The following is a 26,064-nucleotide window of genomic DNA, read 5'->3' on the forward strand; positions in this document are numbered from 1 at the left end:
CTAAGGCGTAAAAAGCGCCAATTCAGTTATGAGTGCCAATACGAGGTTGATGATGTCAAGACAAAATTTAAGCGAGAGTTCTTCTACGAGATGATTGGCACCATAAATATATCGATTGAAGAACGCTTCACGCAGATGGAGCAGCACGTGAGCCTCTGGAGGTCGCTTTAGGACCTCACCCGACTTCCCGACAAAACAGGACTTCTTAAACTGTGCCAGGGCCTTGACCATGCACTGAGACAACTAGAAAGTGCAGACATCGACGGTACAGATCACTGCGAAGAGCTGATCTACCCATGCAGCCTGCTGCCCACTGGATGCAGTGATCCCCAGGATATCCTCTAGTTCATTCTGCACAACGATCTGCGTGACAACTTACCTTATACGTGGGTGTCATTGAGGATCCTCCTCCCATTGCCAGTGTCAGTGGCTACCTTAATTACAAATTTAACATGTCTAACCAACTAGCCCAACAGATAATTTTAATTCAGTGGCCACCGCTGAGAGGAGTTTCTCAAAATTAAAGCTTATTAAGACATACTTAATATAAACCATGGAAGAAGACTGGTTATCGTCACTGGCAATTTTGTCCATTGAAAACAGGATAGAGTCTAGCCTGGATATGTCGCAAGTCGTAGACCAATATGCGATGTTGAAGGCTCGGAAGGTTGCTTTCTAGGGTATTTGACATGGTTAACTTGTGCTTTTGTTTTCTCTTTTTATCAGATGTTAGCTTGCTATGGGAGATCCACAGCTGAAATTTGTTTAATCTGAGAAATAAATGTATGTTGAACTATTTGATCACGGAGCCGACAAAAGTCTCAATACTCGCGAACGTCGTTTGTTTTTAGGATATGTTTCTCGATTGACAACGGAAAAATCGCGACCCTTCGCGCTGGGTCACTCTGGCATGTTTACTTCCAACGTGCTGTTGGGTGCAACAATAGGGGGAAGGCGGGGGGGGGGGGGGGGGGGGCGCCACGGCCGCAGTTTGCTCAGGGCGCTTGCTGCTCTAAGGCCGGCCCTGCACACAACGTGAACGATCGTTCAAGTTCAAGATGACAGAGACACACCGCATACCTTTACGGTCGTTTAGACACTTTTTACTCGATCTAGCTTCGCAGTTCTTGAAATTCCGACCGGCAAATGTTACATCGACCGTCTTGTTTACATCAGTCGTACGCCGGAAACACGAGCCGCCACCACGGTGTCCGCCACCGTCGCCACGGATTTACACGTTGCAGAATGTTTCACATGTTTACTAGAAGATGGTGCCACCATTAAGTCCAATCATCATCATCGTTTACACGGTCGTGCCACTTTCACGATTCGCTAAAGTATGTCAAATTTGAGGTAAGGTTTCACGGAACGGACCAGCTGTACCGTTCGTGATTTCGGAACCGTGTGCTTGAAAAACGACTCGCTAAAACTCCCTATTTGTCCGCCTGATTTGACGGTGGAATTACAGTGTCGCAACATTTTGACGTTACGGTGTCCCATGAGGTTGTGCCGCATGACGTCGCAGTTTTCCCGCTACATTCAGCCGATAAGTTTTTCCTGTATTTTTAGCGGGGTAGCACGTACACGAAACACACACGGGATCCGCTAAATTTGGCGGGAGAATCGCAGTGTCGTGACTTTTTGACGTCACTGTATCACGTGACATAATCTCACACGACGTCGAAATTTTCCCACTAAACTTAGCGGATAAAATTTTCCCTTAACGTTTATCGGGCCAGGAATACGCGAAATACACGAGCGAACCGCTAAATTTAGCGGATGATCACAGTGCGACGTGACGTCATCTCACACGACGCCACAATCATCCCGCTAAATTCAGTTGAGTAATTTCTCAACTAATTTGAACAGGAATTTAGTATCACGTGACTTCGAGGTGCCACGTGACGCCGCCGCTTCACGTGATTTTTTGGCGTCCCTTGACATCAAAGTGTCCTATCAACACCGTCCTGTAAATTTAGTGGTTAGGTTCAGGTCAGGTTAAGATTAGGTTAGTGTGAGGAGGTTAGGTTAGGTTAGATAGGTTCTATAGGTTTATGTTAGCTTCAGGTTAGGTCAGTGCACGGAAGATTATGGTAGGTTAGGTTCAGTTGATTAGGTTTAGGTTTGGTTAAGATTAGGTTAGTGTAAGGTAGATTAGATTAGGTTAGATTTAGGCTAGGTGAGGTTAGATTGTGTTAAGATTAGGTTAGGCTTGGTTTGGTTAGGTTAGGTTAGTCTAAGGAGGTTAGGTTAAGTTAAGACTAGATTTGTGTAAGGCAGGTTAGGTTAAATTTGGTTAGGCTATGATTAGGTTAGGTAAGGTTAGGTTAGGTTAGGTTAGGTAAGTCTGCTAAATGTAAATGCGGCAGCATAACTGCGTTAGGCAGTGTGCTGCGTCTCGGCTGTCCCCGTAGTTTATTTCCAGGACACGGCAAAGGACCAGACATTTTTTTGTCCTTCATCGTCGAGATCGAAATCGATGAATGTCCAAGTGAGCTCTGCTTCCAGGTAAGTCGTTGTTGCATCGAACGCGTTGGTGGCGACATTGGCGTTGCGACACTCTGAAGAGTCTCCCCGCATGTATGTCGACACTCGATAGGTCGATTTCTTCTGTCGCCTCGGTTACTTCTTCTTGTCGCAGAACTAGGACGTTCACCTTGGCCGCGTCGCTAGGTGTAACCTCTTATTGCGGGATCAGAGACAAGACGTCAATACTCAGCTGTATGACTGATGACACGCACCGTCTGCTTGAGTATGTCAACGTGTAGGTGTCGTGCCTTTCGCATCGTCTTTTGCGACAGTGTGCATTATCCATGGATAATGCACAATGCACACAATTCTCTACTTATCTGACCTATGTATTTTTGGTGCACCAAAAATACATAGGTCAGATAAGTAGAGAATTGATAGAGTTACGCTGGTAGTTCCATTGTAGCAGAGTTCAAAATAGGGCCGCGGGCGAGTATGTAACGCCGGAAAGTTTCTGTTTACGCGAGTAAGCCGATTGGACGCACTAAAATTGGCGGCGCCGGCAAAAATATCGGGAACTGGAGTGCCTATATTCCAAGCGAACCTATATTTAGTGGCTATAAAGTGCGGTGGACACGTGTGTAAGATGCGCTTTATCAGAATGCTTATAACGTTGTCTAATTCTGAATATGTAATGTGTACATGTAATGCAGGCATTGCATGTAATTATGTAATGTAATTACAATAATGTAATGGCATAATTACTTTGCAGGTGATCATGTAATGTAGGGTAGGGTGGGGCAAAACAAGAAATATATATTCATTTGAATGGTAATTTTTATGTTTGCTTTAATATTGAAAAAGCACAGCAGGGAAATATTCTTAGATGTGTCGACTCTATGCTCAGTAAATGTAACTTAACTGAAGCAAGCGCAACATTAAACAAAACAAACATCTAAAAGTACCACATGTCTCTTTTTGCCGAATGGGCGGGGCAAAATGAGACAACGTAGTGGTGTAGAATTAGAGATACTTTATAAAAACAGTTTTTATAATAAAACACTTGAAACGCACTACGAGAGCTCCAATGCACTCTTCATGAGGCCACTCTACGCATTCCATGCCCTCGATCCATACTAAATGCGGGGCTGTTTAGCTCCAAAGCCCTGCATACCAGGTATTGCGAACATCTTATGGTGTGCATCGCACGATATCCAGGACGCTTGGACACTGCGCGTTTCTTCGGTGGAAAACTAATAACCTTCCTCATATCGAATTTACGTCATTTTGTGTGTCTGTGTGTGTGTATGGGGGGGGGGGCAGTGAAACGCCCCTCCTTGGTTGCTTTCGCGACCAAGGGGGGGGGGGGGGAGGGGGGGGGGGGGTGACGTTAGAACAGTGCGGCTCTCCGGCCTGCTTGTTCTCTTTTTCTATCCTACTTTAGGTACAGAAGAAAACTTCTTGAAACTTGAAACGTCGGAAAAAACGCGCCGTCTGTAGCCTAGCCGTTCTGTTTTGGTGTTTTGCAGAGCCGCTGTTTTTTACGTTTCCTGAGTCGTTTGACTCGCCTTTGAAGCGCATCCTTTGGTACGCCTCAAAGTTCGGCAGCAGTGCGAAGAAAGTGACGATGTTGCTTGACACTTTCAAGAGCTTTGTTCGTGTCACTTTTGCTCTATGAAGCCTTTGTTGTTTTTAATATATAGGTTTCGATCATCCTAGACATAGGAATAAAGAGAATGTGACTCACGAGCAAGCAGGAGACTCGTGCGTTATTGAGATGCGCGTCATCGAATGCCCGATTGTCGCGTTTTGCCCACGGGTGTCCCGTTACGTAAATAATCATTTCGTTAAAAAAAAACAAAAAAACCTCGCTCACCTTTGGTACGGATGGAGCTAATGAAGCATGCGAATAAAATTTAAACTTACTTTGATAAAATAGTCCGTGCCAAACGGGGTGCACGTCTTGAAGCGAAACCTCGCGCTACATTTTGCACGTTTCTGGCTGAGGGGTAGACTCGTCAACCCGAACTCCGAAATTTTTTTTGCTCCTGAGTATTCTTGTTCAGAGCGTTAACGTTTTGCACACGCAAAGTGTACAGCCCGCGTCACCTCTCAGTGAAGCTTAAACGTACTCCAAATGCTTGTTTAGGAAATGGTTGGCGCTAAACAAGAACTGTCGCATTTTACCTCACCTTACCCTAAATGTGTAATTTAAACAAAAATACCAAAACAAAACAAACCAAACCAAAATACGAACATGTTTTCGTATTGCCAGTCGGTGGCGCTCAAAAATGAAGAGGAAAACGTACGTGCCCCGCTTGCGAAGTGTATTATTTTCATTTCTTTTTTTTTTTTTTTTTGTAGCTCGTTGCCCAACGGATTGCCTTCTAACATACGAGTGAATGTTTTGTTTCGATACAAACTGAGCTTTTGTGATCTACGCCTTTCCCCCAATGCCCGAGAACGCTCGAAAGGTCATACAGACACCATCCTCGCCCCAAACCAGAACACCCCACTAGAAAACTAGCCGTTAAACAACTCACCCCTTGAATAAGAATGACACGGAATCCAACTTCCATAAAAAAAAAAGAACCTCGCGTATTTTACGGCGGTAGCCCTGTATACGTATTATTGCCTTTTAAGGGCCCTATAGTTCCCTCTTCGCTCCCTTTTTCCGGCACCCATAATGCAGAGGCAGAATTTACCACTTCACGGCCTGTTAACTTGAGCCTTGTACCAAACAATGTTTTGCCGAGGCAGCTCTTTTTTCTGTAAACCTAAATGTCCGAGTTTTTTCTCTTCCGTAGAACTTAACTAGCTTTAGGCACAATCTCTTACACAAGCCACTCTTTACACGACGTTTTTCTTGTGCGTTTTATTTTGTTTTCTGTCCTGTAATCGCGGGTCATTAAGTCGCGCGCGCGCGGTGGCCGCAGCGACAAGGATCTCGTGGGGCCACCGGCGACGAATCGGGGTTTGGCGTCTGCCGTCTCATTTCGGTGCGTTACGGGATGTAACGAACCTTTTGAGGATCGAGTTCCACAGGGCTCAACTTTCATTTTTAACGCAAAATTTTGACTAAAGTTTGACTAAAGTTTGACTAAAGTTCGATTAAATTTTGACTTAGGTTCGACTAAATTTTGACTGAAGTTCGACAAAAGTTTGACTAAAGGTCGACTAAAGTTCGATTATAGCTTGACTAAAGGTCGATTGAAGTTCGACAAAGGTTCGAGTAAAGTTTTACTGAAGTTCGATTAAAGTTTGACGAACGTTCCATTAAAGTTTGACTAAAATTTGGTTAAAGTTTGAAGAAAATTGGATTAATTTTTGACTAAAGGCCGATTAAAGTCCGACAAACGTTGAACTAATGTTTGACTAACGTTTGACTAAACATCGACTAAAGTTCTATTAAAGTTTGACTAGGGTGTGATTAACGTTCGAGAAGTTCAACTAAAGTTGGACTAAAGTGCGATTAAAGTTCGACAAGTCTGACTTAAGTTTGACTAAGGTGTCAATAAAGTTGATATAAAGTTTGACTAAAGTTTGACTAAAGTTGAATTAAAGTTTGACTAAAGTTCGATTAAAGTTTGACTAAACTTCGACCAGAGTTCGATTAAAGTTTGACTAATGTTCGACTGAGGTTCGACCGTTGTGCGCACGCGCGGAAGTGTACCAACGAGCTTTTTGCACCTAGCAGAGGAGTGCTGCGAAATTGATCGCGTGCATTGTTTCCCACTAACAAACTAACCAGGTTGTTAAAAAAAAAAGCATTTAGCGTTTTGTTTTTTCTTTTTTGCATCGCATAAATGTATAACAAACGATACTCCGTTTCACTTGAAGTTCGATCGCAGCCGACAGTACGCGGTCCGATCTAGGCAATTAAAAGTCGCACCAAAAACACACGGTCATGGCACTCACCGCGTCTGAGCTTCTGACAACCGACCAAAGCAAACATGCACAGTGAATGCGCGTCGATCGTGCGATTTTTGTTCTGTCCGTGATTATCGGTCTAGCCGGTGATAGCCAACCCACAAAGAGTTACAACAAGCACCGCGACGATTCACTTTTGGCGAAGCTTTTTCTTGCTTATATAGACGCACGCAAGCAGCCCCGCTCCGAGAGCTAGTCTGGCCACCGTGGATGGAAAAGGCTTTTGTTTGGGTGCCAGTCTGGAAACTGTGAGCGCGCCTCTTCAGCCATGCTCGATTGTCAGACGATCTTACCCACACCAGGAGCAAGATGGCGGCGCCCAGAGGCCGTACCTGCAAACAGTCTATGGTCATTGAAGGCTTAAGAAACGCGGGGGCGTGGAGAGTTCCGAGGACCTCGATATCACTCCGCGGCCAATCGGGTGGCGGCATTCGCAGGTAAGGACACTGAACAACCAATCACGAAGCAGGGAGGGCTAACGTGATAAGCCACACCCTGCCTTTCGAAAGCTGCCAGTGACTACTATAAACTTAATGAATCTTTGTATAGAAGTCGGGCAACACTCGTCAGAATTCGAACTCTGTCGAATTTTCGCCACAGGCTAGAAAATTCGCCGAACCCGCCCTAACCTCAAAATCGATAAAAAAAATCGGAGCATGTTTGTAGTTACAGGTGTTTTGTTGCGAGGCTTTTGTGAAACCTGCGGCAGCAAGGTATACAGATACATTGACCCTTGTGTGCGCTTTCAGCGTCTCTCTGTACGCGCGAGTTTGTCGTAGGCCGCTTTTGTGTCTCTGAGTATATACGGGTACGGGGTCTTGTCGAATAAAAGCCTCGCGATATCGTGAAGGTCTTCTAGTATTTGTTGGTGATGTTTATTGCGTTTTATAAATATTTTTGTTTAGGTTCCTTTTGTACTCGACTTCGTGGGTCCTTCGCTTTACCTTACGAGGGAAAAAAAACAACACAAACAGAAAACAACAAACACAGCAAGACAGAAAAACGAAGTTCCGTTGAAAGCCGGAAAGTATACGGGGACCTGCTTTCTTTCGGGATTTTGCTTTCTGAGGCATTAGAAGCCGCTCGGCTGTGACGGCTGCTAGGGCGACTACCGTGCACACTTACTGCAGGCTAGTTAGTTCTGGCGCGCGGCTAGTTAAGGGACAAAAAAAAAAAATCCAGCGAAATGGTTTGTCTGAAATAGTGTGTTGCTTTTGTTGAGATTTTGGGGTTTTATACCAGGTCCCGGCGACTGCTAAACCATGCATGTAAAAAAAAAAAAAGAAAGAAAAAAAAAACATTTGTGCTGTAAGAATAGGCTTCAGTCGCACTATTCGTACATGACACAAAAGACGCTGCGTTCGCTAAAGACTCGACGACAGAATTTCCTGCGGACATGGCTCAAGCATTTTCGAAGCGGGGTTGCTTCGCGCATGCGCATATGCTTCGACAATATCTGCAGACCGTATTTTGTATACGGTGTATACTAGCCGTGCGACAGCTACTTAAAGGCTTTACAGAAGATTACGACAACACCACCTGCTTACGGAGACCGAACGTATTCCAACCAGGTCTAATCGTTCTCGAAAATTCGGTTTCATATTTTTTTTTGCGATGGTTATTAAGGAGGGATTTTCTGCTACGGTATGGGACGCAGTGAGCGGGAACGCCTCTCTAAAGCGTTTTAACATTTATTTTGCTATACGTTTCCTTGTCGTGCGGAAAAGTTTGTTACCTCGTCTGACGGGTTACGTAAGCACATCGCACTATACACTATAGATATTCGTGGCTGCTTTTGATAGTCTCTTTCGACTTAAGAAGCGTCGGTCGCGTGGCAAGCCCCGCGATCATCTTTTTATGGCTCCTCAGCCAACGAGAGTGCAGCAGTATATCCAATAAGGACGCCGAAGAACCAGTCACGAAGAAGGCAGCCTGAAGATAAGCAGTAACGCCCGGCCGCCTGCATTGCTTAAGTTTTCAATGACTTTAAGTTTATACAGCTGCGAGATAAAAGAGAAGAGGAACCAGAGAACGCGGGTTCGCGCTAACCGCGTCGCGCTCTCTGCACGCCCGGGATGGCGTTATCAACAATCAAATTAGTTCGATGTCTCCTCGATCCTCGCGACGAATCAGGTCTAAGAGATACGGTATTCGGGGCGGCTATTTCGAACAAAAGTGAATGAGGTGTGAGGAATCACGAGTTTAGTTTAAATTGAAAGTTAAAATGCGAAGTGTGAAAAGAGTTGTCGGCTCGAGGTCTGCTGTAACCAGCGTGGTCAAGCTTTATTATCCAGAGAAAATGAACAGGAAATAAAACAACCAAAACAACAACAACAACAACAAAAAAAGAGAAGTCTTGAATACTGAAGTCACGCTTCCGTGGCTACCACGGTGCAGCACGCTCCTTTCGGTTAAATGGGAGGCACGCGACTCCACCACAGCAAATTATTCGCGCGTACGCAAAAAAGAAAAAAGGAAGGACCCCCCAATTTGGAGAGAACGTCGACGTGTTCGAACCCAAACTGCGCGAGACGGGAGGCGACGGGTGAGTGAACGGCGAGCAGGATACAGACGAGGTGGATGCTCGCCAACTCCGAAGAATGCGACTCGCGTCGGTCGTCCATCTTTGTCGGAGGAAAGCGAGAATAAGACGCCCTAGCTGTTTGCGATCTCCCAGAAGAACCACGTCGGGGAGATCTGATCCGAAAATGACAGGACATCGCGAGTATGGAGAGGCGAATTCCGACGACGTCAAAAAAATCAAACACACTAAAAAAAAAAGAAAAAAGAAGGATGTGGAAGAATAACGTTTTAACCAGAGGTTCTAATCTGGACGATTGGCGAAAAACATTGGCGAGGAATTCGGTGGTCGTGATTGGCGAACGTCGAGCTGAAGCGCGGTATACCGGCCAATCACGGCGGTCGAATTCCTCCTCGACTTCTCTCGCCGAGTGTCCAGATTCGAGCCACGGAGGACAACACCTTCTCGCCAACGCTGACGCAGCACTCGTGAAAATTATGCGGTGTTGTAGGTATTACCGAATAAAGAGTTACGAAATACGTTACTTGTTACTTGCAAAAATAAATCGCGTTGTTAACTTACGTTACTTCAAAATAAAAGGAACGCGTCACCATTACCGTTCCCGATAAAAAGTAAAGCACGTTACATTTGCGTTGCTTTAATTTTTAAATATGGCGGTAACAGCGTTTCTTTAATTTTTTTTTTCTTTGGCGGCAGCGTTTTTTGGCACTGGAACGAAGGGCTTGGGTGTTGTTTTCTTTCTTCTAAAGTGGTACTTTTTGCGTGGAAAAAAGACGCAAAATTATGAAGATATGAGGAATGAGTTCAATAATGAATGACTTGGCGCCTATACTTTGTTTCAGCTTAGAGGCGCAATGCAACAATTTTTCTACTTCCAATAAGGAGATGTTCTCTGATGTTGTGGCACCTTCCTGGGAAGGTTAGTAAATGTCCTCTCGATGATTTAGTGGCGTATTGATGACATTCCTTGACACGCGGTGTTGTGCGGACTGATGATTCACGAGGTCCCTTCGTTGTTGGATCGGAAGAGTGCGACGGAGGCTTCGCGGTACTCACGGTGGAGACTGTTTATTTGCGTAGTATTATATGAACATTTTTATACATATAGTGCACACTGCGCGACAAAGGTTGTGCGTACACCATATACTTTGGTACCTTTTCGTATCTTACTTGTTTAGAACACTGTTAAACACAACGAAAATTTACCACCTAGGTTTCTGACCTGAGTGGGCTTATTTAACCACTTCACTGCTGCAGGTGAAAACAAGCAACTGTCCGGCTTGTGCAAAAAGAAACTCTTGCACGAGAAAGAAAGCATTGAGAGGGCCAGCTCTCGTGCGCACAGACGCTGCGATTTTAACGACACATTGTGATCGTGCCCCGGCGCCCAGAAGGAACTGATCCTGAAGTACAGTGTCCTGAAGCAACGGAACAGGCTGATTCCGAACATCTGTCTTGCAGGAAAGCAATATATACTCTGTTTCACATTAAGTCTGACTGCAGTGAGTGCTACGATCCGATTATTAAAGTGATGGAGGCTCTCAGACATCAAGCGTGCAGGCGACTAAAGATTTCACAAGAATACTCCCTTTTCGAGGTCATGGGTCCTTTACGAATCTTAATTGCTTCGTAACAATTCGTAGAGAACCATTCAAGGTTGTACCTAACGTACGCTGGTACGACAGCAAAACAAATCCCCTGCTATGTTCTGGGCGGAGCTTTGTTTTGCTGTCTCCTTTTCCCCGAAACATCGATCGGCCTAAAAATGATATGCCGCCCCTGCCGTTCGGTCACGGACGTCTCGGGGAGTGATCGGCCACGCGACGTCGGCGTTCGTCGGACAAGAAAAAAAAAAAGCGAGACGATAATTATTGCTGGAAGACGCACCGTCTCACGCGTGATGAAGCAGCAGCGGTCGTTCCAGCACAACACAGCGGCGCATACCAGAAACACGCCGCTTCGACAACGTTGCGAATTCTTGCGGGAGGGCGTGCGAATTGCTGTTGCGTTCGCTATATACCGCTGATGTCAGGCACAACGTCGACGCGTTGCACATCATCGGTGGTCGCTGACGCACTATCGCTTGATTCTGTCCCCGACGGCGAGCGTACGGCCTTGCAGGAGCTTTGTAGTATAATATCATTTAGAGGACCAGCTCCCCCCCTACACAAACTTCGGTGCCTGAACGCGTTTTTGACTAACATATGAGTAGTGTCCTATCACGCACAGGCATCGAAAAGTGGTCTCCTAAGTAGCAACAAATAACGTCACTAGAGTCACGTGCTAAAGTCACTAGCGCGACTGTAGCACGTGGCGACGCCAAAGACACGTGAGTTTCATTGAGCTCAAGCGTGTTTGACGGAGACACGTACGTAACGCGTTACTATAGTAACGAGTTACTTCTACCTAGTTACTTTTTTCGATAACGGGTACCTGTATTTTGTTACGTTTAAGGAGTAGCTTCTACAACACCGTTTAAACAGCCTCGTTTTAATCCTAACCTGAGTATGCGTCTATTGCGACAAAGGCAAATGGGCAACCCGAAAGACAACTAAACAGTAAGACAATATAGCAGCGTATCGCTGAACAGGTCACTCGAACTCTACAGCTGGGAATGTCCTTCACTCGAAGAGCACAATAAGGTTCTTTGGTTTAACCTTGTAGAATCGTGCACAGACGGAATGAAAACCCGGAGGTCGCCAATACAAGAAGACAGAAGACCCAGTGTCAAATTCAAGCTTTAAAAGTGGACAGAACCAATGAGAGGGGAATCCCAGATTCACCAGCTCTTCCGGAAGCACAGCCAAAGCCTCCTCTATACTCGCAAACCTGGCAGTTCGACGACGGAGCCATAGAGAGCCCGGTCGCAGATTTGGAGCGCGAGGATCTGTATAGTACAGAGGATCAAAGAGCGATGTCTCAGGGAACCTGGACGTCAGCGCACAGCTTTTCCAGCGGCGAGGACCCGAAACACACTTGTTCGCTCGGGAGAAGTGTGTTTCGGCGTCTCGCAACAGCGGGGCGCCAGTCACGTGGCTCTCCTCTCATCCGTTGTCTGCCGCTTCACCTTTTCCATTTCGGCGGCCACTTCTCGCGACGATCTGCCAGACTTTGTCAGTATACAGGAGGCTATGGCACAGCACTGTCTTTCCTTCGAGCGAGTCAGTTCAACGACTTTTGCGCGTCTCCGGAGATGCGTTCTCAATGAAGTGCAGAAACGTAACTGTTAAAAACTTCGAGTGGCAGCTACCGCTTAAGTGCAAAAGCCACTGAAAAGGAAACAATAACCCACAAAATGAAATCAGTTGTTTATTTTGTCGTCAAAGTAACGAGAAAAGTATCTCGTCATATTGAGGTGAAGTAACCTGTTCCTTTTGAGAATCGGTAACGAGTAAAGTATTTGGTAACTTTGGGAGCGAGTGAAGAATGACGGTATTTAGTTACTATTTTTGAATGACGTGCACATGTCTGGGGGTCGGGATCCAAACAACGATGATGTCATGCTCAAGCGTCGTAGTTTACGTCGTATCGGCTGGAGATCCCTTCGAATATCCAGGGCCCCAGTCTCAGCAGCACCGGTAAGGCCACGCGTTTACAGCGAGCAAGTTCTCCGCCCGCCGCCCTCACCGAAAACAGGGTTATGGCAGTCTCTTGCAACCATGATGGATCATTTTGCCTCTTTTAGAACGAGGAAGGCAGACCGCTATAAAAATTAAAAAAAAATAAACAAGAAAAAACACATTAGTTTGTAATGCGAGCTGTAATAACGGCAATTGCTTGGGTGTCTCTAACCAATCCGAGCTGGTGGCCTTCTTGTCTGCATTGCAATCCGTGTTTGTTCTTTCACTCCTTGGCGTAAACATGTTTGCGTTTTTTTTTTTCATTCTAACTCACGGCCGCGCGCAAAATTGGTCGTGTGTTTGCGTATATCTACACAGGTTATAGGCGAGAAATCTCGGATGAAAACAACAAGCACGGGCTGTTGAAGTGGGCCTTCGTGACTGGAGTGCCTGCTTTGAAATCTTGCTGATGGAGGGTGTGTGGTCTGGGCATTTGATCACTGCTTCTCCAAAGGAGGATAATTTAGTAAAGGGTTGGAACCGCCCCCCCCCCCCCCCCCCCACCCCCCCTCCGCTTGCAGTTCCTCCGCGCGTTTGGGGAGCATTTGGTTCATAGGATTAGCGGCAATTTTCCTTCTAGGATGATTGATTGGGCTGATTGATAAAACCGTCCTGCGAAAGGAGTTAAGCGGCCGCGAGCTGCGCGCTGGCATGTTTGTTTCCCAGGCAGACGAAGAGTTTTGAGGCAGTCGCTATCTTGATCTCTCTGTGAGCTTGAATATGTTAAGTCCGTGTTGGTTTTGCGCAGTTCTGGGGGCGTGGTTTCTTGATATGTCCGCTTTTTTTTTTCGATTTTGTTTTCTTGCGAGGCTGTGAGTAATAAATGGGCAAACGGCTGTTATTATCACGTCAGCGAAGAAGTGTAGAAGATGAAAATAAACATGGAGGGGTAGTGCCATGGTTTTTAATTATCCTGAACGAGATTTCTGGCTCACTTGCAAGGATATGATATGAACGAAGAAGGAAGTGTGAAAAGCACTGCAAAGGCTGACAAAGTAGAGCGTGTAATTTTCATTGTCCTGGTTTTCGCCCTTATCTTTTGTTTGTGCCATTTGAAAACTACGCGATATGCATCTAAGCACTACAAGGCGCTATACCTATGGTGCCTCTATGTGCACTTTGCTCAGGGTGATGACATCTGACCACTTGGTTCCAAACGGAATTGCTTCTTTTTTGTTCCGGGGCTCGTGAGAGCGCGTCTCCCGGTACTAGCTCTTGCCACTGACAGTTCTGTGGCGGCATTTTGTTATCGGCGATTTCTTTGTAGTTTTCCAGAGAACGCGTGCTGTCGTCATCGAATACCACAATGAATGCCGTCACACTGAGCAGAAAGGCGTCGAGGCTCCCTAGCCCTAGCAGAACCAATGCGGATCGCAAGTTCGTCTGCCTCTTGCACAGGGGTGGCGATGATGTCATAACGCCGAGCACTTATTGGCTGATTAAAAACAAAATAGGGGGTAGACCTTGAGGCCTCTGGCATTGAGGCCTACCTACTATCCAGGGTTGCCAACCCAAGAGAAATTTCCCAGATTAAGGTAATGTTCAGGTCTGTGTGATAATAAGGGAAATCTTGCTAGTTTGAGGGAAAGTTTAAGCATCGTATACATCTGAAATTATTTTAAATCAATTATGATTTTATTTTGAGATAACATCAACTTTTAGCGGCTTCGCCTACATTTAGGCTACTCCCTCCAGCCGTCTGGCGGTTTGTTGTGCGACTATGTGGAAACGCGGAGCACTCGAACAACTTTTTTCGGCAAAATCAATTTTCACCCGTTTTCATCGCTTCCGTGAAAGCTATGGAGGAAGAGATCAACCTAGTGGAAGCTTCTGAAGGCCGGTTGAGACACTTGCATTTGAGTGCCTTTGACTGCGTTGCGTCGAGAACCGAAAGCGAGTCACCGGCACGTCTGTGCTTCGTATGAAGCGTGGAATCCAATTCAAGGAATCGTCTTGGCACGCGATATAAGCAGCAGCGATGTTCTGGTTTCTCCCAGCCGCAACGCAGTCAAAAGCAGTGAAACGCAACTGTCTGAACCAGGCTTGAGAGCGCTGCTGCACATTCTCGAAAAAAAAAAAAGCTTAGTACGAAGAAGAAATACTGCGATGTCTGGAGATCAGACTTAAGCCTGGTTCAGACAGTTGCGTTTGACTGCGTTTGACTGCGTTGCGGCAGCGAGAAACCAGGACATCCCTGCTGGCTGTATCGCGTGCCAAGATGATTCCTTGAATTGAATTCTACGCTTCATACGAAGCACAGATGTGCCGGTGACTCGTTTTCGGTTCTCGACGGAACGCAGTCAAACGCACTCAAACGCAAGTGTCTGAACCAGAAGGCCGGTTCAGACACTTGCGTTTGAGTGCGTTTGACTGCGTTCCGTCGAAAACCGAAAGCGAGTCACCGGCACATCTGTGCTTCGTATGAAGCGTAGAATTCAATTCAAGGAATCATCTTGGCACGCGATACAGCCAGCAGGGATGTCCTGGTCTCTCGCTGCCGCAACGCAGTCAAACGCAGCCAAACGCAACTGTCTGAACCAGGCTTAATAATATTTCGTGAAGTGCTGTGCACGAAATGATAGTTACTGTGTGTCGTGTTCCCTGTGTCCGAGTTCGAGAATTCTCGCTTGTGTTACACCTTTCGTTTTGGACTGACTAATATAAAAATCGCAATTGAAGTTATTAAGCAGTAACATGCTCTAATTGCTTGCATAACATTTAAGGTGAAAACGAAGTTTCTTGTCACTTTGAATCTCCCGGTAACACTTCCAGTCGCCAGATTTGCTTTGGTCGCGGTTTTGGCCCCATAAACTCATTTTCGAAAAACTTACGCGTAAAGGCTCCATAATATGTCTCTCATCGCAAGAATGGAAGTAATGCAAGATAAACAGCAACAACAAAGAATATTTAATATTACGTAATTATTGGTCAAGCGAGGGAAATTTTGGCAGAAATAGGGAAATTGCTGGGGTTCGCTAGAGACATTCTGACTTTCCGTGTTTGCAGCACTGCCATTATCCTTTCAATCAAAGCCAATCGGAGCTCGGCATTGTTCTGACGTCACGATAACCCCTGGGCAAGAAGCAGACGGCTCGCTCTCCGCAAACACTCGACAACGCCACTATCTTGAACCTTTAACCTTGCGTAAATACCACTTAGAAGAAATCCTTGACGTTTATAGCACACGCGTGAGTTCTCCTCGTTGAATAAAACTCGCAAAAGAACAATCAAAAAACAACAACAAAAAAATAAAAGTACAGAGTTTTTTTTGTTTTTTTTTTTAATTTGCAGTTAGGTTTAGCGGCACGGTGATCTGGAGCCGATTGTAAGCATTTCTTGTTTACTCTAGCTTTTTGCCGCCTGGTAGACATATCCTGTATGGGCGACGAGAAAAGAATGCAACATTTCAACCTACACATAGTAAAGGACTAGATGTGAGGCAAAACGGGAATGGGTGACGGTTGCGTTTACATCCCTCATGCGTACTCTTAGCAAACCGCTACAGTATTCCGCGCACCGCACAACCGGAGCCTTTGAAGCATTATTTTAAGCGCGCGCCCCACGCTCACGGTATCACCCGGGCGCACTCCTAAAAACATGCTTTAGAGGCTCCGGTCGCGCGGTACGCGGAACACGAAAGCGGTTTGCTAAAAGTCCCTAAGAGGGAGTTTTAATAGATCGTTTTCATAGGCGCGCGCTTCAGATCAAGCACCGAAGCGGCAGCGCGAATTCCCGCTACGAATAGCATGACCCGAAGACACGATCTACTAAAACTCTCTCATGTCTTCTATTAGCGTGGCGATGGCAAAAACAATCCTTTCGCCCACACTGAAAGGGACGACATTCAAGATGGCGGCGCCCTTGTGGTAAAGGTGTACAGGCCGACGCGCTGCTTACAGACAAGCCCCCCACAGGGTGTGTGGGCGCAGTTCCCACACAAGGTCTGGTCCCTGCACGTGCGCGCAAGATCTCTGCATGTACGACGCACCAAGCCTCTTCTCGGGGGACTCCTATTCTAAAACTCTCGATTGACGGAGACGGAGGGGCGACAGGCCCACAAAGACGGAGCGGCGGGAGTCGCTCGGGGGACGCAAGCAGCGGTTCGTGTTTGTAAAACTGTAAAAGGGTCTACGAGCGTCGAGACAAGCGGTTATACACCCGCGGATCGGGCAGTCTCCAACAACGGGACGACGTTCACAATAAAACCCTTTACTCAGACACACATACATATATAGTCAGTCACAAGGAGCTTAAAAAATGCAGGGGGCGTGATTTATGTTGTTCAAGCGTCCCCTCTTCGGTGATTTGTCCTTCGGCATTCTTATCGCCGAATGCCGCTCTGTCATTGGCCGCTGAGTAATAAATAAGATTCTCGGACCTTGCCACACCCTGCTTTGGTTGTGATGTGTGAGGGACGATAAATGATTTCGAGCAAGTCGATGAAATAACGAGCGAAAACGGAAATAGTATAAGCACAAAAGTGATTGTATTCAGTTAAACAGTCACAATAAGCGTATGTGGTGTGTCCGCGGTCGATTTATCAAGTACAGCACTACTGCTTGCCTGTTTCTTTTTCTTTTTAAATATTTTTTCGTGCATTACGCAGTAATAGGGACGTTTTGCAAACCGTTACTTTGTTCCGCGTGCCGCATACCTGAGCCTTCGAAGCATGCTTTTAAGTGCCCGTTCGGAGTGATATACCGTGACCCCGGGGGGGCACGCGCTCAAAAAGCATGTTTCAAATGCTCCGGTAGTGCGATACGCGGAACACGGTAATTACAATGAGAGCATGGCGGTACGATGCTTATCTCAATCAAAACGGGTACATGTGCGTATTAAAGCCAGGAGGCTGGGGTTCTATAGACTGCGCGAGCTTTCGCCCCACGTGCTTCGAGCTGTGGTGTGTCAACACATTCAGCAATATTTGAGGAGAGACTTCAAAAACATTTAGAAAAACCCCCCCAAAAAAAACAAAAAAAACAAACAAACAAGAGTGATATAGGCGCCGCAGATCTTACACCAGAGAACAGCTTGGAAGGCTAGGAGTGCGGATACGTCGTATGATAGCCAAGCCGAGCGAGAGCTTTAAGACAAGCGGGTATACACATTCCGGTGGGTCGGGCGGTCTTCAGGAACAGAACGGCATTCACAATGAAACCCTCACTCAACTCCGAACGCTAGATGGTCGTAATGATCGGTTTCAACGTCGGGGGGAGTGTATTCTCCACCCGTACAGCGCGCGATCATGGCACGCGATTAAAGCCGAATGAATGGCGAAGCACTCCGAGAGTTATACGCGAGGGCGCGTTCTACAGAACGCCGCCTCGCCCGCCGCGCGGACCGCGAGAGGCGGCTTAGGTAAGCGTTCACTCCGTCGACGTTCGTGCAACTTATACCAAAACACTCGGAGCATGATCGCGAGCGCGTCTGTTTGTCTCATACATACATCACCGCACGTTTTGTCGATGTTGTGGTTTTCTGGTATGCCGGCATCGAAGCTGACTGAAACAAAACGGTAGAGAGCGTTTTGGAAGGCGGGCTCTTGCCGCGTTATCAGTGTTGCCTGTCCCTTGCGCGGAATTTCTGCATTTGTCATGTGCAGCTCGGATAAAACTAGAGTGAGCACCGTTCGCCGCGAGAGACCGAGTGGTTGGTTGCTCTTTGCGCGTTTTTGCTCGATGTGTGTGACGCGTGGAACCCCATACCGTCTCGAAGGAACGATATGTTGTCCGGGGGGAGCGTTGGCCGCGGAAGGCGAAGAAAATCTTAAAATTATATATATTTTCTACTAGTGTCTGAACAAATTCAAAAGCTGACAACATTGAGAGACGACACGGACGGCAGGTGGCGCAAGCTACCGCCCGTTACAAAGGGTATAGCCGTTAACATCCAGCCATCCATCTAGATGCTGTTAACCGCGGTCAAACTACTATAATAACTCATTTAAAAGTCGTCATGCGCACGCCGTCTGAGGCGTGTTTTTGCTCGAAGGACGGTCCCGTCATAGTCGTCACAGAAAAAAATTGGCAGCGACCTTTACGTTCAAAGTCCTATGCGTGGAGCAAGTCGTCTGCTTTTTTCACAGGGGTTGAGAGGATGTTAGAACTCCATGTCCTTACTTACTGGCTGATTCGAAAAATAGTGAGTAGACCTCAAGGCGTCTAGCATTGAGGTCTACCCTCTATCCTTTCGATCATAGCCAATCAGAGATCGGCGTCGGTCTGACGTCACCGCCACCCCTGTGCGTGAAGCAGACGGACGACTTGCTCTCGGCATAATGCATGAAATGCATAATGCGCGGAGTGGTTGTGTAGAAACACGTGACGTCGATTTCCCGCGCTATATTTAGCGGGGAAACAGGACTGAAGTTTTGCCCAGAAGACGTGAATTTTTTTCCCGCTAAATTCAGCGGGGTAAACCGAGTCGACGTGTAGATTAGGTTCCATATATTTCTCTAAAGTGTCACGTGACTTCAGGTGACGCCACTTTCCCGCCCAATTTTAGCGGGCAAACTGAATCGTTGTATAGAAGATGTGACGTCAATGTTTCCGCTAAATTTAGCGCGGAAACTGGACTGGTCTGTATGCCCCGTGACGTTAGGTCACGTGTCGTCAATTTTTCCTCTAAATTTAGCTGAGAAACTGTGTTCATGTACAGGTCTCGTGATATCGTGATATCGTGAAAAAAAAATATAATCTGGCAAAAAATGTGTAAACTGACACAGCTGCGGGAACTTCCTTTTTTTTTTTCTGCAAGACGTTTTTAGGAGATTGGAAACATTAGGTTGAAACAAAAAAGAAATTCACTCAATGTCACATTTAAGATATTGTCCCCTACCGCTCGGGAACAACTTACATCGTTATAACAAATTGAAAGAATGACGTAAGGAACCTCTTGGTTCCTTACGTCGAACAGGTTGAAGAACTCGTACCGCTCCATTTTTGGTTAATTCTACGCTCCGGTGATTCGTCCGTTTGATTCGACCAACCAGAGACGCGTGCTCAGCGCATGGCCGCGGCATCGGTTTAGTTCGAATCGAACCTCACGAAGTTCCGCCGTCCAATTAGGGTCAGCGTCTGGCGGTCCAAATTCCCAAAGTCCATTCCTCATAGACCCATGCAACTCCGCGCCGCGCATACCAAATTTTTGGCGTCACGGCGCTGTCGGGCGGCGGCAAATTCGCGCGCTCGCGTTTTTCTTCTTTACGCCCGCCCGCCACACCGTAACACCGTACCTTAATTTGCTTGTCCGCTCTCGAACGCCCCGAGCTCGATCTCCACCTTTTATTTTTCCCCTTCGTTTAAGCCACGACCAGCCCGCATATCCGTGACACCGTGGGAAATGACAAAGAGCTCCCCGCTTGACCACACGCGGAACACGTCCTCGCTTTGTAGCAGCAGCCACTGCGGGAGCTCGCGCGGGCTCCCTTTGCGCATTAGATCGAATCGCGTTACAGTGGGTTTCGATCAAGACTAACGGCCCGCGACCCACGCCACCTAGAAGACAAGGCTCGCGCTTTATCCCCCCACAAACGTCATCACCAGAGGATCCCCGCAGCGTCGCCCGCGTCAGCGTCGCCCGCATCAGCGTCGCCCGCATCAGCGTCGCCTGCGTCAGCGTCGCCTGTGTCAGCGTCGCCTGTGTCAGCGTCGCCCGCGTCAGCGTTGCCTGCGTCAGCGTCGCCTGCGTCAGCGTCGCCTGCGTCAGCGTTGCCCGCGTCAGCGTCGCCCGCGTTAGCGTTGCCTGCGTCAGCGTCGCCCGCGTCAGCGTTGCCTGCGTCAGCGTCGCCTGCGTCAGCGTCCCCTGCGTCAGCGTCGCCTGCGTCAGCGTCCAAGAAGCTGAGCGACGTGATACGTAGCGCAAGTTCGTCTGCTTCTTTTTGAAGGAGTTGTGGTGACGTCAGAACGTCGAGCTCTGATTGGTTCCGATTGGAAGGATAGTGGGTAGACCTCGAGCCAGCTTGCTTTGTGGTCGCCTACCCGGTATCCTTCAAACAGGGCCATTTAGAGCTCGGCGTTGTGACGTCACCACAACCCCTGCAAAATAAGTAGACGAACTGGCGTTCCGCATAGCACGGGGCGAGGCCAAAAAAGACGCTCAAATTCACGCCACTTTGCGGTTGCTCTCGTCAAGCTTCGGCATGTTTGCCACTTAGGGCCGGCTGTGGGTCCATTAATGATGACGTAAGGGGCCGGCCTTGTCTTCTAGGTGATATCGGTCCGACTCGCTTTCTCGTTGTTCGAACGAGCCACGCGATCGGCTCCGCGCGCGGCCGCGAGCGCGCTTGGTGTCTTTTCCACGTCCCAAACTAGGCTTTAAAAAAAATAAACATATTTATCTAGACATATATATGCTGTAAACGCGGTGTCCCAGCGGCATTCTGGGTTCTGATTAGCATTCATGAGAACCGCTGATACGTGGTGAGAAACGGTAAGTCATCACGCGTTCTCCCGGGCGCGCGCGCGCGCGGGCGCCAGGTAGAACGGGGCAGCTCTCGGTCAACAAACAATCATCCTTTCTCGGCGGCGAGCCGCGGTTTGAGGAGGGTGCGCGTGGAAATTGTGTTAGCACTCCCCCGGCAGCCTTGACGCCGATCTGTATACATTAGATTCGAGTCGGACGTCGTACTTCATTTCCATGCGTTGCGCTGATTTCTAAAACGTTCTTCCCGCGGTTGGCCGGCAGGGCTTTTGGATTATATTGTTGTTGTTTTTTTTCGCACTACCTCGCGGCGAAGGTGGTGCTGGGTGCGGGAAACGTCACCGCTTTCTTTGGAAACCATTCCGCAAACTCGCGCGAGCTTTTGAGCGGTCGTTTGTGGAAACCAGTTGAGGTCGAGAGAGACGTGGGAAGTGTCCGTCTACTAGGGCTCTTTTTTTCCCAGGCGGACGTTGGTTTCGATTCTTCGTTTTATTTTTCTCCGGTTCAAACTATTCAGGGGATTTGCACGGGTCCTTGAAAACGTTGAAAATCCTTGAATTTGAAAACTGCATTTTCCGGACCTTGAAAGCCATGGAATTTCTAGCGGTGCTTGAGCCCCCTTATATATCCCGATGATAGTTTTTTTTTCTGCCTTAATGAATTTTTTTTATAGTAACAAAATATATTCGTTATTTTTACGTGCATGTCCGTATTAATTTAAAATTTTCAACGAGAAAGGGTTTTTATATGGAACATTTAGACACATTTAGCGGATGCCCGTTAAGCGCCTTGCCACAATGGTAGCGGTCCCTGTCGAAGAGCCTAAGAAAAACGGCGAAAACGAGGGTGCAAGAACTTTTAAAGGTCAACCAGAAAATCAAGCAGAAGCTGTTGTAGCTCTTCTAAACCCTTTACTAGTCCCTCTTTCGCAAATGCGCATTTTCCTGTGTATCGTGCAATAAAGAGCTTTTGCAGTGCATTTTAAAACGTTGTTATATTATAAATTTACTATGTAAGTATTGAAAGGGGCGTTTGAAAATATATTTACAGGCTCCTAAAAGTGCTTGAGAGCCCTTGAATTTTTTTTCTTTAAAATCTCAATTGCTCAATTTCTAAGTGAGAGATAAAAAAAAAAGGAAATAAACTGTTCCTCTCGACCTGCACCACCTGACGGTATAACAGGTTTGATCCAATATAATATAAAAAATGAGGGCCGTAATTGACCAAACGTTTCTTTAGTCCTTAAAGCCAATTAAAAAGAAAAACAGGGAGACAGCTGAACATTGGCATTGGAACGAACTTGGAGAATCTTGCGAGCAATTATGAGTATTTGTGTTTCGTTTTTTTTTTCCTTTGGTATTAAGTTATTAATTGTTGTTCCGCTTGGTCCTGCCTCTTGTCTTCTGTGTTCTTGACGACGAGGAAGTTGTCTTCTTTAAAATTTTCGTACTGGAATATATAAGAAAATGGATTGGAAACAATGTTAAAATTTTATTCTCTTTTAATGATTTTATTTTAAAATTAGTTATGTATTTCTACTTATCTTGGCGTTCTCATGTATGTTTTCATTTTATTTCTTATTTGTCTGTCGCCTTAATTATTTTTTGAGGGGGGGGGGGGAGGAGGGAGCATTGTAATTTTTCGTTGTTTTTGATTTTTTTTAATGATTATATTTTACAGCAAGAGATTATTATTATAGCTATACATACCCTAGTATTTACCTATTTACATATTTACATTTTCCCCCGAAGGAGAAGGATCACACTTATAAAACTTCATGTTTGCATCCTGTATTCTTATCATGTGTTGCTATTAATCTTTTTTTTTTTTTGAGATTGGAAGGAATGAGGTTATGTCTTGAAACAGACACTAAATATTTAGTCGTTTTCGTCAGTATTACTTTTCTTTTTGTACGTTGTTTGTTGTTGGCGGTCGGTCTTGAGGGGTGCAATAAGAGATCAACCTCTTTTCTTTTTCACTGTCTGTCTTGGTTGTCCGTTCCTGAACACTGTTGCTCTGAGAGTAGATGACTTTTCGTTCCAGTTTTATTGTAGATACTCTCGTTACTCTTGCTGGGAAGCCCAGAACCTGTAACTGGTCTTAGGTCCTCGTAACCTGTTGTTTGGGGTCTTCTCTGTGGATGGCTGTTTGTCGCGGGTGGTTAGTGGAATCCCAGGGAAGGAAACTGGCTCACTCCCCCTGATCATGTTGTGGGCCTTCCAATTGCCATTGATTGTGGTGTTGGTTCAGGATGGAAAGCTAAGGAGAAGCTCCGAACCAGGAACTAGTCCACGGCTCTCCTAACCAAAGATGGAGTCTTCTCATGGAGATGGCGTTTGTTTTTTTTTGTTTTTTTTTTTCTAAGAAGCTAAGGAAGCCCGGAGAATGGAACTGGTCCAAACCCCCCTATCCACCACTTTTGGGTCTTCCAAGGCCATCGACAGTGTGCATATTAGCAGTTCAGGGTTTAAAGATGACTTTTGGTTGTCTTTTTCTTGGATTCCGTTCTTGTTTGGGTTAAAAGTTAGTCTGTAAGAAATGTTTTTTACAGTAGTTTTTGTTTTTCCTTGAGATTGATATCTTCCATTCTCAAGTTTGTTACAAATACATATAATCATATATACATATATATACATATACATACACACATACATACCTACATATACATACACCCACGCGCACATATAAACACACATACTTATACATTCACATATGTATACATATACACATATATATATATATATATATATATATATTTATTTATTTATATACTATGGAATGTTGTCTGAAATATGTTTAACTAACGCCTCCAGAGTATTTATATGAGTTTTAGAGTTCAGTAGCTTTTGACGAATATTCAAGTTTATGTGCGATATTGAAAGTTTTTGAATAAATGGTTTTGTTAGATGGCATGCAGTAAAGTAATGATCCATACTAGTACAAGTTTGTCCACAGGGACAAGCAGTGTGGTTGTGTATATTAAATCTATAGAAATAAAAAGGAAATCTGCCGTGTGCAGTAATAATTTGTGTGATGTTACTAGAAGGAGGGAAGCTAATGGGTATATGATTGGTTGATGGTATCCATTTAAATAATTCTGTGTTTTTGCCATCGTTTTGCCAAGAGTGATCCCATCTCCTACGTGCTAATTCCATTATTGTATGTTTTATATTTTGTTTTGATTTTGGTAGGTGTATGTATTGGCCATGATAACGTGCCGAGTTTGCAAATTGGTCGGCTAGATCGTTCCCTAAAATATTAGTATGGCTTTTGACGTGAAAAAAAGCCGTTGCATTAAATCTGTTGACAGATTGGATTATATGTTTTATTTCGTTAATTAAAGGAGCTGTGCAACGATATTCAGTTGGAATGTTTTTCACTATACACGAGCTTACTGGCACTAGTGGGACTCAAGGATACTCGCACGCAACGCCACTGGCCAAGAAACTCCTCTGTTGCGGTGAAATTTCAAGGACAAAAGCAATTATTTTCGTTTAATCTCTCCTTTGCAAAATTTGATGACGTAACTCGGGGATCGCAGAACACCCAAGTGACGATATTTGAATGCGGTTCATAGATTGGACCCGAGCCCTGCGTGGGCACTCGATTTGGGCTCGTGATAATTACTAGCTCGAGAAGCATTCGGGTAGTGGCCCGCGTCCAATCGCTGCAACGACGACAGTAGCCGAGCCATAACAATGTCTGGAACTCAGCGCGTGTCCTGTGCCTTGCCAAACCCAGCGCGTGGCTATGATCAACATTGGCGGCATATAATCGGCTCCAGATCGCGTGGCCGCTTGTTCTGGCTGCGAGTTGAGGGGGTGAACGCTGCTCGTTTTTCTTTAATTTTTTTCTGGGACTTCTGTTGCGTGAAGTGAAAAACGAACGCGTGTTTCATAGGTCATTAACGTCAGGGATCTGTTCTAAGCGGTATTTGCGCAAAGTACAAAAATTGTTGCATCGCTCCTTTAAAGGAATTGCATTGTTTGGATTTGCCAATGCTTGTAGGACTGATAGGCTGTCGGTGTATATGTTACAATGTAGTCCATCTCTTGTTGCAAGAATATAATCAAGGGCTTTTAATATGGCAATAGCCTCTGCATCGAATATTGTACTGTGTTTTGGTAAGCGATATTTTCCTATTTTTATAATTCTTCCATTGTTTTTCAGAATAACGAATGCTGCTCCCACCTGATCTAAGTACACTGAACCATCTGTATAGAGTGATATGACGTTGGTTATTTGAGATACAGTAATAGACTTGATTCTTTGGAATGATATATTGAATCTCTTTGTTGGATGAGTTTTCCAAAGATCTATAAAATACGATACCTCTGTGGGGGAGATACTAAAGCTATCGAATTGGGCGGGTATCTTAAGTTGGAAGACATTAAACATAAATGATTCTACGTCAAGAGTAATGTTGATTGGGATGATATTACATAGTATAGGCAGGCTTATGTTAGAAACTGTGCGGAACGCTCTTGCTATTTTAAGTAATGGTAACCTTTGTATGGATTGCAGTTGTCTTAACATATGTGAATTTCCTGATGGTCTCCACCACGCGGGTGATCCATACACTATATATCTTTCTATGCTTCGTAAGTATATTTCCCGTAGTTGGCTTGATGTGATACCCCAATTTGTTGAGTATATTTTTGAGATGTTGGCTGTATGGATTTGAACTTTCTGTTTTATATATTGAAGGTGTGGTAAGAAGGTTAAATGTGAGTCATAAATGACTCCTAAAATTTTAAGTTGTTTCACTATTTCTAACTTATGATCGTGAAATTTTATTATTGGGGGTCTTTTTTTATATAGTTCTCCTCTAGTTATTATTAGACATTTACATTTCGAGTAGTTCAAATATAGCTTACGTTCGGATGTCCACTGTCCTATTTCTTGCAGTATTTCGATAGTTCTTTCTTCTAATTCTCTTCTTGAGTTCCCTTCTATGACAACTACGATGTCATCTGCAAACGCTTGTAGATATATGTGATTCGGAAAGGTTCTTTCTAGTAATCCTGATAGTAACATATTCCATAGTAAGGGGCTTAGTGGAGAGCCCTGGGGGCATCCCAT

At 45.6% G+C, this 26,064-nt stretch overlaps 1 protein-coding gene across 1 annotated transcript; it reads right to left on the reverse strand.

Moving 5' to 3' along the window:
• LOC121833318 lies at nt 1–26,064 on the reverse strand. The gene is made up of 2 exons (XM_042286508.1): nt 24,964–26,064; nt 1–243 (listed from the first exon to the last, which is right to left on the reverse strand). The coding sequence occupies exons 1-2, from the start codon at nt 26,062–26,064 to the stop codon at nt 1–3; spliced, it is 1,344 nt and encodes a 447-aa protein (XP_042142442.1).

This window comes from Ixodes scapularis, unplaced genomic scaffold, assembly GCF_016920785.2.
Source record: "Ixodes scapularis isolate PalLabHiFi unplaced genomic scaffold, ASM1692078v2 PGA_scaffold7__128_contigs__length_106722199, whole genome shotgun sequence".
NCBI lineage: Eukaryota > Metazoa > Arthropoda > Arachnida > Ixodida > Ixodidae > Ixodes > Ixodes scapularis.